Source organism: Strigops habroptila, chromosome 4 (assembly GCF_004027225.2).
Source record: "Strigops habroptila isolate Jane chromosome 4, bStrHab1.2.pri, whole genome shotgun sequence".
Taxonomy (NCBI): Eukaryota; Metazoa; Chordata; class Aves; order Psittaciformes; family Psittacidae; genus Strigops; species Strigops habroptila.
In genome coordinates, this window is record NC_046358.1 from 21867237 (window position 1) to 21886161 (window position 18925).

The 18925-nt window shown below is 41.2% G+C and overlaps 1 protein-coding gene across 1 annotated transcript in view; it reads right to left on the reverse strand.

Moving 5' to 3' along the window:
- The window catches only part of TDRD9 (tudor domain containing 9), an 81508-nt gene that overhangs the window by 55224 nt on the left and 7359 nt on the right, over positions 1 to 18925 (reverse strand). Inside the window, exon 2 of the mRNA XM_030482584.1 lies at positions 1092 to 1198. Within this exon, the coding sequence (XP_030338444.1) occupies positions 1092 to 1198 (107 nt within the window). The remainder of the gene's footprint in view (positions 1 to 1091; positions 1199 to 18925) is intronic.

Consider the following 18925-nt stretch of genomic DNA (forward strand, 5'->3'; position numbering starts at 1 on the left):
GAAGGATGCTTCCAAGTAACATTAAAACTCTTAAGAAAATACTGCAAGTATTTAGTCTTTGCTGGTGAGGCTTCTGTTCTCCATTGCAATCCTCTTCAACTTGCACATATTTTTAATACAACTAGATGATCTTAAGCTCCTTTCCAACCCTAACCATTCTATGATTCTGTGATTTAAAACAGGCTGTCAGTTTATACAGAAGGTAGGTATCATCTATAGTTAGAACAGCAATTCAGGAAGAAAAGAACAGGTACCAACTCTGAAACCTTCAGGGCAAATCAGTTTTTCATTTCCACGTTGTGCAGCTTATTTCTTGACTACACTGGTACTCGACACAATGAAAGTGGTAGGACCTGGTCTGGATAAATCCTTGATCATTTATGACAATTTTCATGTTCCTAAATAGAACACGCACTTCCAGACTGATATAGTTGACAGTTACAAATGGGTCTTGGAGCTCTTAAAGTCTGCATCATGAACATATCACCATTTGAGAATAGTGGTCTCATTAAAAACATTCACATTTATAATCCATAAATTAACAGTACAAATCTCATGCTCACACACTGATCTTTATGTATCATCCTAACACAATATTCCTGAATTTGTCTGTATGTCAAAGTAGATAGCAATAAGAACCAGAGCTCCTAAGAAAGAAGTGCAATCAAATTCCTCTCTAAAGGCAGTTCAAAGCAACAATCAAGTATAAACCAAAATAACATGGATAGAAAATGGGAAAATGCAATAGAGAAAAGCATTACCCCAGTAAGTGGTATCTTTTCCTTGCAGATACATTTCAATCATTCATGTACATTTATCAATACAATAAACCAGATGCATGCATATGTATCTGTGCAACAGCACTATATATAGTGGTTTCCACAAAGTAACACGTTTATTTTTTTAATACCATGCGTTATACAAAACAAAGGCACGTACAGCATTAAACAAATAAGAAATACACAGTAAGGTTTCATAGTTTGTTTAGGGGAGGAGATGGGAGGAAAGACCACAGGGTGGAAAAGAACAGGTGTATCTGAGATTATAATAGGAATCAAACATATATATCTATATATATATTTTTTTTTTACCTGACTGATAGACAAACTGGTCATTTCCAACTACTTCCAGCTCTTGTGTCTTTGCCTGTCTGCATTTTTCAGCATATTGAGTTCCAGCACTCTCTGTGATAGGCAGCCTGAAAAGGAAAGAAATGACAAATCAGTAAATACTTCCTCATCTAAGTCACTGATATCTCTGGGAATAACAGCAACAGCATTATACAGTAAGTTCAGAGTCTCCATGTCATGAAGGAAGTACTCCAACAAACAAACTTCAGAAATAAGATTTGTCTCTGCAGTTAGAAACTAGCCTGAGGAAAGTGCCACAATAAATCTTTTTGTTTAGATTCAAAACGATTGAGCAAAATATCACCGTTTAAGTTTTTAATACCTAGGAATTCATCTTCTAGTGAAAGTCTACAGTTTCATCTGAACAAAGATGAAATAGTTGTTTCACCAATTCCTGACACAATGCAATTAAGAAAATACATGTAATTCTTGCACAATTTGCTGGAGACAGGGGAAGTAGACAAGAGTAAACAATAACTGCCTTAAGGAAAGAACTTTTGCCTTTGAGCCAAGAGATTATGGTGGCCAGGGGCAGGGGGAATTAACACAATCACCCACTCTGTGAATTTTATGGATATTTATTACACACAAGACAAAGTCTATCCATGACATAAATAGAATGAAATTGGATTAAAAAAAATCCTCTTCTACATAAACAGTGTTAAAAAACCACCTCACATGGATCTCACTAGAAAATGAAGCAGCATGTATATAACAATTGTATGATTATTATATCATAAATGAACTTAAATGTAGAAGAGTTTTGGACACATTAAAAGCACCCTCTTTTTGTTTTAAAACAAAACACAAACTAGAAGTCAAAACTATGGTTCTGCACTTTAAACTCCGAGCTTAGTGCAAGCTTTTGCTATGCAATAATTTGCTAATGCATAGCAAATCTGGTTTTCTGTAGGTGTATATTTGAGACATTTTATAAAAGGATACTGCTGCTGAGCTAAAAGATGCCAGGGAAGCTGAGAGGAAACTGGGCTGCTTGCTCCAGGCCCAAACCGTACAGGGGCTGCAAACATCCAGCATTGCTCATATAGGAAAGAAGGAGGGCAGCAACCCAGGAAGCTGGGCATTAGTTATGAGAAAAACTAACAAAAAAAGGAGGAAGAGGACAATTAACAACAAGGGGCTTCCTCCTAAATCTGATGTCCCCACCCAGAACCGCTTCGCAGTTCTGCAGGGGGCTAATGAGAAAGCACCCACCACACCTAATGAGCACCCTGCTGATGCACCAGTAAAGAGGATCACTACTGGTGCCTCCAGGAAAAAGCGGAGGGTCATAGTAGTAGGGGACTCTACTTTGAAAGGCACAGAGGCACCCATCTGCCGGTCTGATCCAGTCTCGCGGGAGGTGTGTTGCCTGCCAGGGGCTCGGATCAGGGATGTTGCTGAGAGGCTGCCTGCTCTAGTAAGTCCTGCTGACTATTACCCCCTTCTAGTGGTCCATGTGGGTGCTAGAGATATAGATAGCAGTAGCCTGGAGAACATTAAGAAGGACTACAGAGCCCTGGGAGAGGTGGTTAGGGGCTCTGGAGCTCAGATAGTTTTTTCATCGATTCTCCAGGACAAAGGGGAGGACCTTAAAAAAGCTAGGTGCATTGGGCAGGTTAATAAACGGTTAGAACGGTGGTGCCATAGTCAGGGGTTTGGCTATTTAGAACATGGGGCTCCATTTGGGAGGCCAGGTCTACTGGAGGCTGGTGGAGCTGGTCTGACGAAGAGGAAGAGCTGTTTTGGTAGGAGGCTTGCCAGGCTGGTCAAGAAAGCTTTAAACTAGATGTGTTGGGGGAGGGGAGCATTGATCCATCCCAACACTCCTGGCAGTTGCCAGCACCTGTAATAAGTGCTTGGAGCAATGTAGAGATGTTTCAGCTGCTCTAGCCATCGAGTCGGCTACATCTGGAGCTCGGCTAAGGTGCCTCTATACAAATGCCCATAGTATGGGGAACAAGCAAGAGGAATTAGAGATGTGTGCAAGGCTACGGGGATATGATGTCATTGGTATCACAGAAACATGGTGGGATGGCTCCTATGACTGGAGTGTTGGAATGGAAGGTTACAGGCTGTTTAGAAAAGACAGGCCAGGCAGACGGGGAGGGGGTGTTGCTGTCTATGTCAGTGATAGGCTAGAGAGTATGGAACTCTGGGGACAGGTGATGAATTAACAGAGAGTTTGTGGGTCAGGAAAGGGAAAACAGCAATGGGGGACATAACGGTGGGGATCTGTTACAGGCCACCTGATCAAGAGGACTCTGTGGATGAAGCGCTCTACAGACAGGAGCAGCCTCATGCTCGCAGGCCCTTGTCCTCATGGGGGACTTCAACCATCCTGACATCTGTTGGAGGGACGGTACGGCCCGGCACAAGCAATCCAGGAGGTTCCTCGATTGTGTGGAAGACAACTTCCTCTTTCAAGCAGTAGAGGAGCCGACAAGGAGAGGTGCCATGCTTGACCTCGTGCTCACCAACAGGGAGGGGCTGGTTGGAAATGTGGTGCTCCAGGGCAGCCTTGGCTCTAGTGATCGCAAGATGGTTGAGTTTGAGATCCTCAGGACAGTGAGAAGAGCATGCAGCAAGCTCACTGCCCTGGACTTCAAGAAAGCAGACTTTGGCCTCTTCAGGAACCTGCTTAGTAAGGTTCCATGGGATATAGTTCTAGAGGGCAGGGGGGCCCAAGACTGATGGTTGATATTCAAGGATCACCTGCTACATGCATCCCGACTAGAAGAAAGTGAAGCAGGAGGGCCAGGAGACCTCCATGGATGGACAAGGAGCTGCTGAGGAAACTTAGAGGGAAAAAAGAAGCTTATAGAAGGTGGAAGCGAGGACAGGTGGCCTGGGAAGAATATAGGAGCATTGCCCGAGAAGCTAGGGACCAGGTTAGGAAAGCTAAGGCCCAGCTAGAATTAAGTTTGGCAAGGGATGTGAAAGATAACAGGAAAGGATTCTATAGATATGTAGCAAATAAAAGACAGACTAGGGACAACGTGGGCCCTCTCCGGAAGCTATCAAGAGAACTGGCTACCATGGATTTGGAGAAGGCTGAGGTTCTTAATGACTTCTTTGCCTCAGTCTTCACTAGCAAATGCCCTGACCACACCATGAAAGTCTTGGAAAGCAAATGCAGGGACTGTGAGAATGAAGACCTTAGGCCCACTGTAGGAGAGGATCAGCTTCGAGACCATCTTAAGAACCTGAACATGCACAAGTCCATGGGACCTGATGAAATCCATCCACGGGTCCTGAAGGAGCTGGCAAATGAAGTTGCTAAACCACTGTCCACCATATCTGAAAAATCCTGGCAGTCAGGTGAAGTTCCCGATGACTGGAAGAAGGGTAATATAACCCCCATTTTCAAGAAGGGGAAGGTGGAAGACCCAGGAAACTACAGACAAGTCAGTCTCACCCCTGTGCCTCGCAAAATCTTGGAACAGTTTCTTCTGGAAAACACGCTAAGGCACATGAAAAACAACGAGGTGGTTGGTGACAGCCAGCATGGCTTCACTAAGGGGAAATCCTGCCTGACCAATTTGGTGGCCTTCTATGATGGAGCCACGGAACTGACGGACAGGGGCAGAGCAGTTGACATCATCTACCTGGACTTGTGCAAAGCGTTTGACACTGTCCCACATGACATCCTTGTCTCTAAATTGGAGAGACATCAATTTGATAGATGGACCACTTGGTGGATAAAGAACTGGCTCTACGGCCACACGCAAAGAGTTGTGGTAAATGGCTCGATGTCCAGTTGGAAACCTGTAACGAGTGGTGTCCCTCAGGGATCAGTGTTGGGACCGGTCCTGTTCAACATCTTTGTCGGCAACATGGACAGTGGGATTGAGTGCGCCCTCAGCAAGTTTGCTGACGACACCAAGCTGTGTGGTTCAGTTGATACGCTGGAGGGAAGGGATGCCATCCAGAGGGACCTTGATACGCTTGTGAGGTGGGCCGATGCCAACCTTATGAAGTTTAACCAAGCCAAGTGTAAGGTCCTACACCTGGGTCAGGGCAATCCCAGGCACTGCTACAGGTTGGGCAGAGAAGAGATTCAGAGCAACCCTGCAGAGAAAGACTTGGGGGTGTTGGTTGACAGGAAGCTTAACATGAGCCGGCAGTGTGCGCTTGCAGCCCAGAAAGCCAACCATATCCTGGGCTGCATCAAAAGAAGCGTGACCAGCAGGTCGAAGGAGGTGATCCTGCCCCTCTACTCTGCTCTTGTGAGACCTCACTTGGAGTACTGCGTACAGTTCTGGTGTCCTCAACATAAAAAGGACATGGAGCTGTTGGAGCGAGTCCAGAGGAGGGCCACGAGGATGATAAGAGGGCTGGAGCACCTCCCCTATGAAGACAGGCTGAGAAAGTTGGGGCTGTTCAGCCTGGAGAAGAGAAGGCTGCGTGGAGACCTCAGAGCAGCCTTCCAGTATCTGAAGGGGGTCTATAAGGATGCTGGGCAGGGACTCTTCCTTAGGGACTGTAGTGGTAGGACAAGGGGTAATGGCTTCAAACTTAAACAGGGGAAGTCTAGATTAGATATAAGGAGGAAGTTCTTTACAGTGAGGGTGGTGAAGCACTGGAATGGGTTGCCCAGGGAGGTTGTGGATGCTCCATCCCTGGCGGTGTTCAAGGCCAGGTTGGACAGAGCCTTGGACCACGTGGTTTAGGGCAAGGTGTCCCTGCCCATGGCAGGGGGGTTGGAACTAGATGATCTTAAGGTCCTTTCCAACCCTAACTATTCTATGATTCTATGATTCTATAAGTGTATTTCTTGACCCAAATAATAAGCAACACTGACTCCAAATAAATAAAGCTGAAAACTAAAGATTTTTAACATGGCACTGAGTCACACAGCTCTCATCATAGAGTAATTCACAGTATCTTGATGCCACAGAGTACCCATCTTTTCTGACAAGGCAAACTGTGCCAGCTTGGCTCTGCTACAGACTACTCAATCAGATCAGTGTTTATTTCCTCCTACAGGAAACACCAAGTATTTATCACCTACTGCTGTCAACAAAGCAAGAAATGGCTTCTTATCCTAGTTAAACAATACTTTTTCCCTGGATTTTTTCCAGCCATTTTTGCCCTGGATCTCATGTATCTCTCAAAGCAGGGTTCAACAGGATTGCACGCATTTGCACAATTACTACATGAGCAACAGCTGCCTACTTTCAGCAAGCAGACTTTTATCAGCAACCACATTTATCACTCTAACCCTTCTGAAACAGCTGGGACAGGGAACACTCCACAACGGGCCTGAATCCAAGGTACAATTCAGAAAAGTTCATACACATGTCAGACCGCTTGTTAAGTAGGTTATTCCACTGAATGTATACTAGAATCATAGAATCAACTGGGTTAGAAAAGACCTTTAAGATCATGTCCAACCATTACCTCAGGTCTGCCAATATTAAACACAAGTAAAACTCAAAGGGCTTTTTACAAGGGCATGTAGTGACAGAACAAGGAGGGATTTAAACTGAAAGAGAGTAGATTTAGATATTAGGAAGAAATTCTTTGCTATGATGGTGGTGAGACACTGGCACAGGTTGCCCAGAGAAGTTGTGGCTGCTCCATCCCTGGCAGCGTGCAAGGCCAGGCTGGATGAGGCTTTGAGCAACCTGGTCTAGTGGAAGGTGCCCCTGCCCATGGCAGGGGGGCTGGAACTAGATGGTCTTGAAGGTCCTTTCCAACCCAACCCATTCTATAATTCTATGATTCAGTAGCTGAATGAACATAATTAAGCTTGGCCACACAATCTCTACTTGGCAGCATTGTATGCATGTACTATACAGATTTTAGTGATATAACCTATTATTTTTCATGTCTGTAAGACTGCAGCCTCACTGAGTGCACTGGACACATATAAAAGCTGATCATGCAGTAAATACAACTTGTCCTTCAGTCCTCCACAAGAACAAAAGCCATCTGATTAGGACAGAAAATGCTGTCATGTAGGAGCGGGTAGTACTCAACTGACAGAGCCCTGAGCAAATAGCAAGCAAATTACTTCCACTGAAAGGTAGGGGCTAAGGATGAGAAATGTAGGACTGCGTTCCCCAGTTACTGTAAAGACCTTGCAGAAGCATTCGTATTTCAGCAGGAGCTGAAGTCAGCTAAGAAACAGTTGCCTATAATACCAGATAACTAAATGTTTTTGGAGTATTAAGCATTTCAAAATGAGCTCACAAAAGTATGCACATGCTTTTGACCTTTGCCTGCACAGCTCCAGGAAAATGAGGACAATGTGACTGTCCTTAGCGATTTTTTAGAATACAGTAATTTTTTTAGTTTTTGTTTTTTGTTTGGATTTCTGGGTATTTTCTTTCCAAAAGCAGGCTTTCAGAAAACAGCATGCAGTACACACATAAACCTCAGGCTACACAATGAATAAAGAAAATATTTAATAGCCAGTCATTAAGAACAAACATTGCTCACTCGATGCACTGAATCAGGCTAGAGTCTTTAGGAAAATCATATTCAATTAGAAAATTGCATACAGTCATATGAAATTAACAGACAACCTTCACTACATCATTTCAACATGTTTTAATGACGAAATTTACAGCTTTAATAAAATTAAAGGTTACAGAATAATGTTATTAAGCAAAATGGGGAAAAAATCATCATGAAGCCTTCTGGCACTCTAAGAACGATATGATCCTTTTAAGTAATCACTACTGAGCCACTGGTGGGAGGTATCTTGTTGTATGTACCTGGGCAAACAGAAAGGGATGGAACACTCTTCTAATGATTTTCAACAAATGTTTGCTGACAGCAGAGGAATGAAAAGATTCAGAAATTCCAGGCTGGGAAAGGACAACACTAATGAAGGGACTTTTCCGGATTCTACTTATGAAGCATATGTCTGTCCAGTACACCAGTTATCTCTTCCCTATTTCTACTCCCTCTGACACAGTGAAAACCCGTATTTCAGTAGACCTGCCCTGTTGTAGCATACATTCCTTTGGTTTTCCAGATTCTACCCTTGGTGCTCACCTAACTTTCAGACCCCCCCAAGTCTTTTGATCCCCCAAATACATTACAGTATTAGCAAACAACAAGCTTTCAGCTGCATTATGAAACACATTCAGAATTTTACCAAATTAAGAGGCATTAAGAGGCATTTTTGCAACTAACATTAACTGAAAATTTAAAGTCAGCAATTTAAGACATGCAGGAGACTTTAGATGTCCTGGCTTTTTCTCCCTTTCCCGTCCTTTTAAAAAAAAAAAAAAAAAAAAAAGATGAGTTTGATGTTATTCAAATCACGTCACATTTCATCCTCAACACCAGCCAGAACATGCAAACATGACACATGTCCACCCTAAGTGGGCACAGACAGACAAAACCGTAAGCACTGAGAACCCAGTTAGTAACATCACTCAACAGACTCTTGATATGTCCTAGCATCTGTAAAACAACACATCAGCTACCTATGAAGGTGTATTAATCTCAAAACCTACCTATTTTGGAAAATACTCTCAGAAGTAGCAGATATGGGAACTTTGATCCTGACAAGCAGTGATCAGTAGGAGGCAGAAAAAAAAAAATAGTACCCGCATGCCTCTTTTTGGAAGAGAATTAATGCTGTTCCTTATGAGATAACAGGAGACTTTCCTTATTCCTTACCATGTGGTTTAACTACTATGTTTTCCTGAAGCATTACTGATCTTGATACATACAACTACTCAACTGTGAGCCTTTGATTGGGACGAAATATTTTTAAGTATTCCTTATTTGGGTTTAAAGGAAAATTCAGTGTCATAAACATAAAATTAAATTTAGCTGCCACTTTGGGGGAATTACTAGAAGGGAAACACAGTTTAACACCAGAAATTGTTGACACATCAATTGCAAATACTTCCAAATACACCCAGGGTGCCTTTCTTTAAATAAATTCAGCTAGAGAAAGGTCTTCCTTTTCTTCAAGCTATAGAATAACCTCTAATAAGTCAACAAGGCCATCATAGCAGCATACACTCAGTAAATTTTTTGTATTTGTGCATTTGAAATATTAACCAAAGCATTTCATACTCAGTTATCAAAAACAGAATCAATTGCTGAATCTCAACCATAACTGTGACAGGCAATTTGTTTGGCTCATATACTACAATGCCAATAGAATCATAGAATCATAGAATCGTAAGGGTTGGAAAGGACCTTAAGATCATCTAGTTCCAACCCCCCTGCCATGGGCAGGGACACCTTGCCCTAAACCATGTGGCTCAAGGCTCTGTCCAACCTGGCCTTGAACACTGCCAGGGATGGAGCATCCACAACCTCCCTGGGCAACCCATTCCAGTGCTTCACCACCCTCACTGTAAAGAACTTCTTCCTTATATCTAATCTAAACTTCCCCTGTTTAAGTTTGAACCCATTACCCCTTGTCCTACCACTACAGTCCCTAAGGAAGAGTCCCTCCCCAGCATCCTTGTAGACCCCCTTCAGATACTGGAAGGCTGCTATGAGGTCTCCACGCAGCCTTCTCTTCTCCAGGCTGAATAGCCCCAACTTCCTCAGCCTGTCTTCATATGGGAGGTGCTCCAGCCCTCTTATCATCCTCGTGGCCCTCCTCTGGACTCGCTCCAACAGCTCCATGTCCTTTTTATGTTGAGGACACCAGAACTGTACGCAGTACTCCAAGTGGGGTCTCACAAGAGCAGAGTAGAGGGGCAGGATCACCTCCTTCGACCTGCTGGTCACGCTTCTTTTGATGCAGCCCAGGATATGGTTGGCTTTCTGGGCTGCAAGTGCACACTGCCGGCTCATGTTAAGCTTTTCGTCAACCAACACCCCCAAGTCCTTTTCTGAAGGGCTGCTCTGAATCTCTTCTCTGCCCAGCCTGTAGCAGTGCCTGGGGTTGCCCCGACCCAGGTGTAGGACCTTGCACTTGGCTTGGTTAAACTTCATAAGGTTGGCATCGGCCCACCTCACAAGCGTGTCAAGGTCCCTCTGGATGGCATCCCTTCCCTCCAGCGTATCAACCGAACCACACAGCTTGGTGTCATCGGCAAACTTGCTGAGGGCGCACTCAATCCCACTGTCCATGTCACCAACAAAGATGTTGAACAGGACCGGTCCCAACACCGATCCCTGAGGGACACCACTCGTTACAGGTTTCCAACTGGACATCGAGCCATTTACCACAACTCTTTGCGTGCGGCCATCGAGCCAGTTTTTTATCCACCGAGTGGTCCATCTATCAAATTGATGTCTCTCCAATTTAGAGACAAGGATGTCATGTGGGACAGTGTCGAAAGCTTTGCACAAGTCCAGGTAGATGACATCGACTGCTCTGCCGCTGTCCATCAGTTCCGTGGCTCCATCATAGAAGGCCACCAAATTGGTCAGGCAGGATTTCCCCTTAGTGAAGCCATGTTGGCTGTCACCAACCACCTCGTTGTTTTTCATGTGCCTTAGCATGTTTTCCAGGATGCATACAGAGTTAATGTTTCTAGAAGCAATGCTTAAAAAAAAGCTTTATTAAATGAACAGTCTTATTCCCTGAAAAAAACAACACTGCTTACACAGCAAACCTGATTGTATAACGAAAATATTTAAGTATGCAATGAAATTCTGAGGATTCAGATGCTTGTTTATCCAACTGCAGTTACATTTCTATTAACTACTAAATTTTGGGGCAGAAGCTCCTATTCAAGGCCATGTAACTTCAAGAACATTTCCGTCTTAGAGAAAAAGAACTGAAAAATCAAAGTGTTGTAGGGCTCCATGTACTTTTTGCTTGTTTATGTTTTGCCTCATTTGGCAAAAAAAAAAAATCCCTATTCACATGGACCATAAAACTAATGTCACTCATTTCAGAGATTGCAAGAGAAGGGCTGCTCAAAGTCATGGTTTCTATCACACACACAAGCTGTCCACCTACTTAGAGATCTTTTCTTTGGGGGGAAGGGGAATCACTTGAAAATACTGCATACAGAGCAATATTTTGCTGTAGAATTTTGGTACAATATATACAGTAGGCTGTTTCAAAACTTTCTGAAACTAAAATAATGTGACACTTTACATAACTGAACATTTGCCGTGACAGTAAATAACCTTCCACAGGGTTTACTGAAGGACATACTAAAAATCGCTTTCCTTTTAACTGGCAGTTCATGTTCCATACTTTTAGAAGACTGATCTTACTTGCAGAAATACACTAACCTTAAAGAAATAAGATACTGTCATTCAAAGCCATTCAAAACCCATAGTGTATCAGTCACAAAAATAGAAGATTAATAAAATTCAGAATAAGTGAAAACTATGAAATACTAAAACATACATTTTACAAAGTGACTAACAGATTAAGAATCTAAGAATTGATGGGGTGCATGTTTCCCCCCCCTCCACTTGAGAGCTGTTCCCCACTCTACAGCTGTTCTAGCTGTCACTGCTCTTCCTCACAAAGCTATTCAGAGTTCCTGTTTTAAAACCTTAATTACCTGGGGAGAGGGAGAGAGAAAGAGAATTCACTAAAACTGCTTCACAAAATCCTGCAAAACTAGAATGCCAATGCTTGGATTTGGATAGACTATGTAAATGCAACATCTCAGAAGTATTTCTTCTACATCAAACTAATAGCTCTGTAAGACCTTCCAACTTCCACCTTACAAACAGTTAAAATCCAAGAAAAACAACCAGAAATGCCAGAATGAAACAGCCCAAATCCTCAAATTTACTGTCTACTGCTGTGGGATTTTATGTCAGTGGGGGAGACTGGGATGAACTGCTGGGCTTCAAAGAACTGGACTCTTCTTGGAGATGAGCTGCTGCTGAGCTCCTCTTTCTGCAGCCATAGGTCAAGTAGGGATGTCTGGAAGAAGGCAGCTATTACCTGTAGCAGATGGTGACAAGCCACATAGCAACTTCCTCTCTACCACACATGAAAGAGTTAACTCTGTAAATTCATGCTGTTATAATTAGTTACGAATTAGAAGTTAGGTGGCTGTTCATATTTATTAACTTAAACCAAACCCATAGACCTTCTGAAGCATTGTTTCTGATCCTTTAGCAACATTCAAAGCATGTACAGCTCCTGAAGCTTCAAAATTCATTCCTTCCCTCTAACCACAAAAGCAAGGAACTTGGCCAAATCACAACCAAAAACAAAAATCGCCATAAGAAAATTAAAACAAAAAGCATTTGGCCATCAACTTGATAAAATCCAGTTTAAATGAATATCTGAATAAAATACAATGCAAGTAGGAAAATGTGCTGAATTCAAAAATGCCTGTAAACATAGGCAAGTATCAAATGCAAGATCTCCTCAATTTCAAACCAATGCCTGTAACTCCCCTGCCTATTAGTGAAGCGTCACCAGCACGAGAGACATTAATGCTACAGCCAGTCCAACTGGAAGAAATCAGCTTCAAACATATCCTGATTTTATTTATCACAGCCACAGAAATACAATAATAGCTTACACAACTTTCTGTCAACTAACACTGTTAAAACTGAATTACTACTGTTGTTAGCTGTCATAGCAAAAGACCAAACAAGGAGTCTTACCAAGAGGCCTCTGGTGTAGGCTCACAGCAAGTTTCATTCGTAGTTGTTAAAAAGTGAAAGCGGTGTTAAATGCTTACTGAAGTGATCAGAGGAGGTAGACTCACCATCTGTCTGCAGCCTGAAACGGCTACAGTGCGTTGTTCTGTCAAATCAAAAGCAAAATGCACTGCAAACTTGATCACTGAATCTAGAGTGGGACTGTGTTTATAAATGGAAGCAAATCATCCAACTTGCTAGATACAGACAGCTACAAAAATGAAATCTCACTCTTCTCAGAGTCAGTAGCATCTCAGATGGTAGAGATGCCATAAAATCTTCCAAGGAAGTTTCTCCAGCTGTTCACACCATTTGTCACACCTTGTTGCTCACATCAGTGCAATATTTGGTTAAACTTAAGTGGTTTTGAAAGGTTTGTTTCATTTTTAACTAGAATTAGTGAGACAGTTCAAAAGCACAGCCCCACGGCACATGAAGACAGGAGAGCTAACTGCTGTGCAGCACCACCACCTTCTCAAGCTGGCTTTCAAAAACCCACTTTTGTCCAACAGCACACTCAATCAGCACAGCAAGTATTGAATTTGTAATTCTTACACATAGGTACAGTAGTAGCCTCAGGTTTAACTAGACTGATTTTTTATTACAGGACCTGGTTGTCAGTTTAGGAAGTTCCTTTGTGTGTGTGATGTTAAGACATGTATGTTAAGACTAAAGTCGTCTTGCTGTGCTTAGAGCTGACTTGAATTTGCAGCTTTTTTCTCCCAGAATACACTAAGAGAACAATATCTTTTCACAAGAAAACACTACACTGAAAAAAACAGCTGATCCCTTGAGAACTTTCATTGTTATATCGTCACCTCTTTTTAGCAAAGAAATACTACTTTGCCATAAACAGTCTCATCTTTTAAAGTAGCTGGTATAAAGGTTAGTTATGATGACTGTCAAGTAAGAATCCACCTTTCTCTAAGGCTACTGCTTATACTAGAGGAAGTTTCCTGTGAACATCCACAAAATCACCTCACCTTTATTCTTCCTTTGGAGTTACACTTTGCTATTGTACCAACAAAGTGAAAATCCACGTATATTTGGCACCCTCAGAATGTGCATCTCACATTGGTTCATTCTATTTCCCTGTGGTAAGTGTCAGCTATTTAAATCTGTATATTGTCTGTTGTACTTACATCACAAGTGTACATAAATATTCTCACTCTGTAGTTGTGCTCTGCCTTTAACACACAGATGAGGGCTCCTAGTTGGTAAGGTACAAAGCTGTAAGGTACAATCCTGTACTGGCGAGATTCGGAAGTTTTAACTCTGAAGAACTTTAAAAGCAAGCAATACTTCTACTTAAGTAAATGCTAAATCTTTGCATCCTCACACCAGTTATTTAATCCCAGAATATCTTGATTGTCCAGTTCCCCCTCACAATTGGGATGTAAAACAGCAAGAGGCAAAAGAGGAATTCCCAGAACAGATGAAACATTCCGAGAAACAGGCATTTTCAGGTTAAAGATTAGAGCCATGAACTGGACTTCCATACCTTCACATCAAGCCACATATGCGGCTGAACAAAAGCCCTTCGAAACTGAGGGTTCTCACAGCAAGTTCTGGGTTTAGATACACCTCATTCAGTACAAACCATACCCAGAACATACCTGCCACAATGGATACAGCACTGTCTTAGGAGGAATTCTTTAAAGGTGGCATGTACTAATACCACACAAGATTGATGTTCCTATTCCTTCAATTGAGTAAATACTAGTAACAGCCTCCTACTAACCAGAATGAAACAAGCAGTAAATGGAACGGTGCCTCATGTTTAATTGGAGGGTGAAAGAAGACAATGAACAGAGCACACGGCCTCAGTAGGAACCGTTCTGCCACATGCACCAAGGCATGCTTGCTATTGTGACTGGTGACCCATAGAGCCACTCATTATGAAGACCACCTTCTAAATTAGAGGCTGTGTCTACATTTACTGAAGCTACTAGGGCAAAACCTCCACACCTTTCCAGATTAATCTAACCTACAGTAATTTCATGTAAATAATGCTCACTTTGTGTACCCACATAACTACGGGAATGTAAATTAAGCTACCTCCATGATTCCTCACTTCTGTATTTGGAAGCCAAATATCATGAAACAAGCACAGGTAAAAGCCATGAGGAAACCAAATATATCCACTATAACCCATAAGAAATCCTTACCACAACAAAGCAGTCACTTTGTAGAGATGTATTTATATTGCTCCATTGTTTCATGTGTGGTTGTCTTCACCCACTTATACTGATGCAACAGTTTAACAACCTCCTTATATAAAAGCTCTGCCACACAAACCTATTTTAGATTGCCTACCTCTATTCAACTACTCCTGAAGTGAATTTACTCTTCATATGCTCTGAAGGCACTGGAGACACAAGTCAATACATCTAGCTGCATGGCCACACAATCAGAGCTTCTCCACATGGTACTATGAAGTCCACAGGATAAAAATAAGCTAACACTAAAGTTTTAAAGTGCTCTGTACATAGCCATTATAAAATATAAAGAAAAAACCTGCCTTACCCAGGAATGCAAGGAAGGAGATCCCATTTTATCCTGGGATCTTGCTGCCACCCTTATTTCCTTATTTCCCCAATCAATTTTCAATTAGCATGTGCTCTTGTAAGGCTTTTGTTTTGGAATAAGACTTTGCCAAGGAACCTGGAGCTGCCATAGCAAGAAAGGAAATACCACTAAAACTGTCTGAACTGATTTATGAGAAGAAATCTCCACTTTCGTTCTAGCAACCCTTGCTGTTCCCTCAGTTCAATTTGAGAACAGCATCGGATATCAAGCCTGAAATAAGCTACAGAAAAAGGAACAGTTATCTTAAGAGAAAGCCTATGAAATGCTTATATGAAAAGACACCCATTCTCATTTACCTACATAAGAGGAGATATCATTCACTGCAGTTCAAAGACAATTAAGTTACAGAAACAACAGATGCTTTGGTAATTCATTACATTCCTTGCCCCAAAATTAGGAAAGCAAAGTAAAAAGAGGTTGAAAGAAAGTTTAAAAAAGTTCAAAGAATCTTCACTTTACATTTTATTAGACACACAGACAATTGGGGCTAATTTACAGGGAGGGGGGGAACCAATTCGCAAACAACTGCTCTGCTGCAGTAGCAGAGTACATTATGGCTTACTAAAAAACACAAAAATGAGTAATTATTGTAATAAGTAATAGAAAATTCTGAACTGAGTAATAAGTTCAGAAAATGGAAACAAATATAAAGATATTGGTTTGGTAAGTAAGAAGTTCTAGGACTGAAACTTTTAGAAAATTTACAGAAGTGAGTAATAAGACAAAATGCCAAAGACAAGAGGGATTTAGAAGCTTAAGACCATAAATAACTTTAAAACCACAGCATCTCCAAGTTATCTAAATTTACGGACAATGTTAAGGAGACTAAAACGTCATTCCTCAATAATGAAGTGTCAAAGAACATCCAAAAAAAAAGCTAGAAACCTAAACATAAGTAGTCAAAAACTTCATATCATTTGTAATTTTATTATTGCAATTTTAGAAATTGCCTACAAAATATTGAGAAGAACCAAAATATAGCCCTTTTTCCCTTCCCCCAGGTCAAATTATAACTAGCTACTAATAAAGACAAACTCACTAATGAGTAATACCCTCAGGGAACAGACCCAGCCAAAGTTAAGCCAAAACTTCTATCCTGACACAGCACTGCAAAACCATGAGTACGTTTAGGGACAGTTGGATGGAACTGTAACTCTCCACAAAGCTTCCAGGATTAACCACTGGCTAACAACTGCAAAAAATACTGCTCTGCTTTTACGTTTCAGTTCCCAGTGCCTGCCTCATGTAAGCAGTCATCTCTTCCAGAACACAGATCTGAAATGCATACAGAAGTAGAAACACTACAGATTTTTCAGCTTTAACGTTCTCCTACCAATGTAAAGATAAGTATCACTCTCGGTATCCTGCCACAAAGTTTGAGGATACAACCAACAAGTAGATAAAAAAACCAAACACCTCCCCTACCCCAACAAACCACAAAACCAAACACCTCCCCTACCCCAACAAACCACAAAACCAACTGGTGTAGGTTTCTCAATTAATTTGCACACCTTCCAGTATGCACCTCTAATTTGCAAAGACACTACAATGGTTTTACACTGTACAGCAGTTTTCTTTCAGATTTGATAGTGGAGGAAAAAGTGGAGACATGTTAACTGTGCTGTAAAGGAGGTGGCAAGGAGCATTTTACTTTCATCTGAAAATCTGTCAGGACAGTTCTGTCATCATAAACCTAGCTCCCTTCCTTTTCATAGTACCACACAGAATGCAATGTGAAAACCTTCCAGTTGAAGAGTATTAATACTGACATTTGAATTTTTCCAATGTATAAGCAGTATCAACTTTAATAACAGCCATACACGTCATCCTTTATGTTGTATGACATCTAGAACAAATTTACAGAACCCTTGTTCTCCCAACAGTTCAACACACCAACGGAAGCAAAAAAGTAGGAATGAAAAATACTTACAGGGGCAAAGACAATCATTAGAACAAGAATCAACAGAACAGAAGGCATTTTGCAGACCATGACTACTGTTTAGATTAATAGGAAGAGACCAGATTACTGGAATGGAAAATGGCTGCTTCAGCGACCTTTAGTGTGCACAATGCCATCCCTGAAAATGAATCTTAAAAATGGATATGCTTGAAAAACTCATGAAGGAAAGAGGGAGCAGGCAACTGACATCCAGTTGAGAAGCAGCAATGTCCATGGTAAGACTTACAATTCTGCGATCAGTTTGACCTTAATTTGCATCTCCTTACAATTCTATTCCTTTAATTAGGTTCATGTGTCTTGCATGGCACACCATAGGTGTTACAGACTGGCTTCTTTAAACACATTTGAAATGTTAATTAAAAATGCTAACAGTTATGCACAATAATGAACAAGTGTAGTACCATGAGATTGATGAAATTCATCTGGAAGAAGTATTTAATATAGCAACAAAATCCTGAGCAACTGTCAAATAGCTCTTTTCTGTCAACACTTGCTTAACAAAGGCTTTAGATGATCTTTACTAGAGAAAGACTATTCTTAGCTGTTTAAAAGTGACAGCAGAACAGCCTGATCCCCCTCTAATGGGAGCTAAGACTTCCAGCATCTCAATGGCCTGAAAGTTTAGTTTGATGATAAAAGCAACATAGTTATTTTTAGCACTCTACAGGCATAAAAATACAGCTCTAAACTGTGACCTACAGCTATGCACAGCCAAGCATCACATCATACGACAGCCTTAACTTTAGCTAGAAGCACGTCTGTAGTTGCTTCAGACTATCATTATTCATCTCACTACCAAGAATACCTTTCGATGGATTTAGCAACAAGCATTTGAAACTGTTACCATCTTTTTTTATACTGCTGCCATCGGCAGAACTCAATTCAAAGGTAGGAGATCTTAATGGACTTTAGAGAAAGTATTTGAGAGACCATGTTAGGTTAAATGGATTACTACTTCTCTCTGGGACAGAGGATGAAAAAGAACCTTAAAAGCAGAAAAACTTAAACTGTCATATTCAGTACAGAAAGTCATTTTTCTAAGCACAGTTTGGGTAAATGGAAAAAAAAAAAAAAAGGGGGAAAAGAAAAAACCCACCTTGTTTTTTTCCAGCAGTAGTAAAACCCTGGAAACAGGATATGCTAGAATAAGAGATCTTCAAGCAAACTCACCTGAAACAACACTGTTGACAGACAACTGCAAAGGTAATTTATGTTAATTTATTCCAACTAGTATGCTTGTATCTGCATGATTTGTAACCAACTGCAACTTAAAAGCCTATTCCACCAGATTTCTGCTTCCAGGCTATGTAAACAAGAAATTATTTAAAATAAAAACTGACACAGAGCTTTCAAGAATAGATCATGCAGAGTTCCAGCGCTTTATTTAATCACTTTTTAAATGTACAGGTAACATCAAATTTTGGAGGTTTGAGTTTTTATTGGGGTTCTCTTTTTTGTTTTGGGGAGAGGGTGTTATTGTTTCATTGGTTTGGGGTTTTTGTCGGGGTTTTTTTGTTTCGTAGGTTTTGTTTGTTCAGTGGGGTTTGGATTTTTTTTTTTTTCCCCTTTTTGAAACCAGGATAAAAAAAATGAAATATTTCCAAGATGACAGATATGCCCTTTAAATGTTATAAACTTCACACAGTTACTTAACTCAGAAAATAGATAGAAAATATTATAAAAGGTA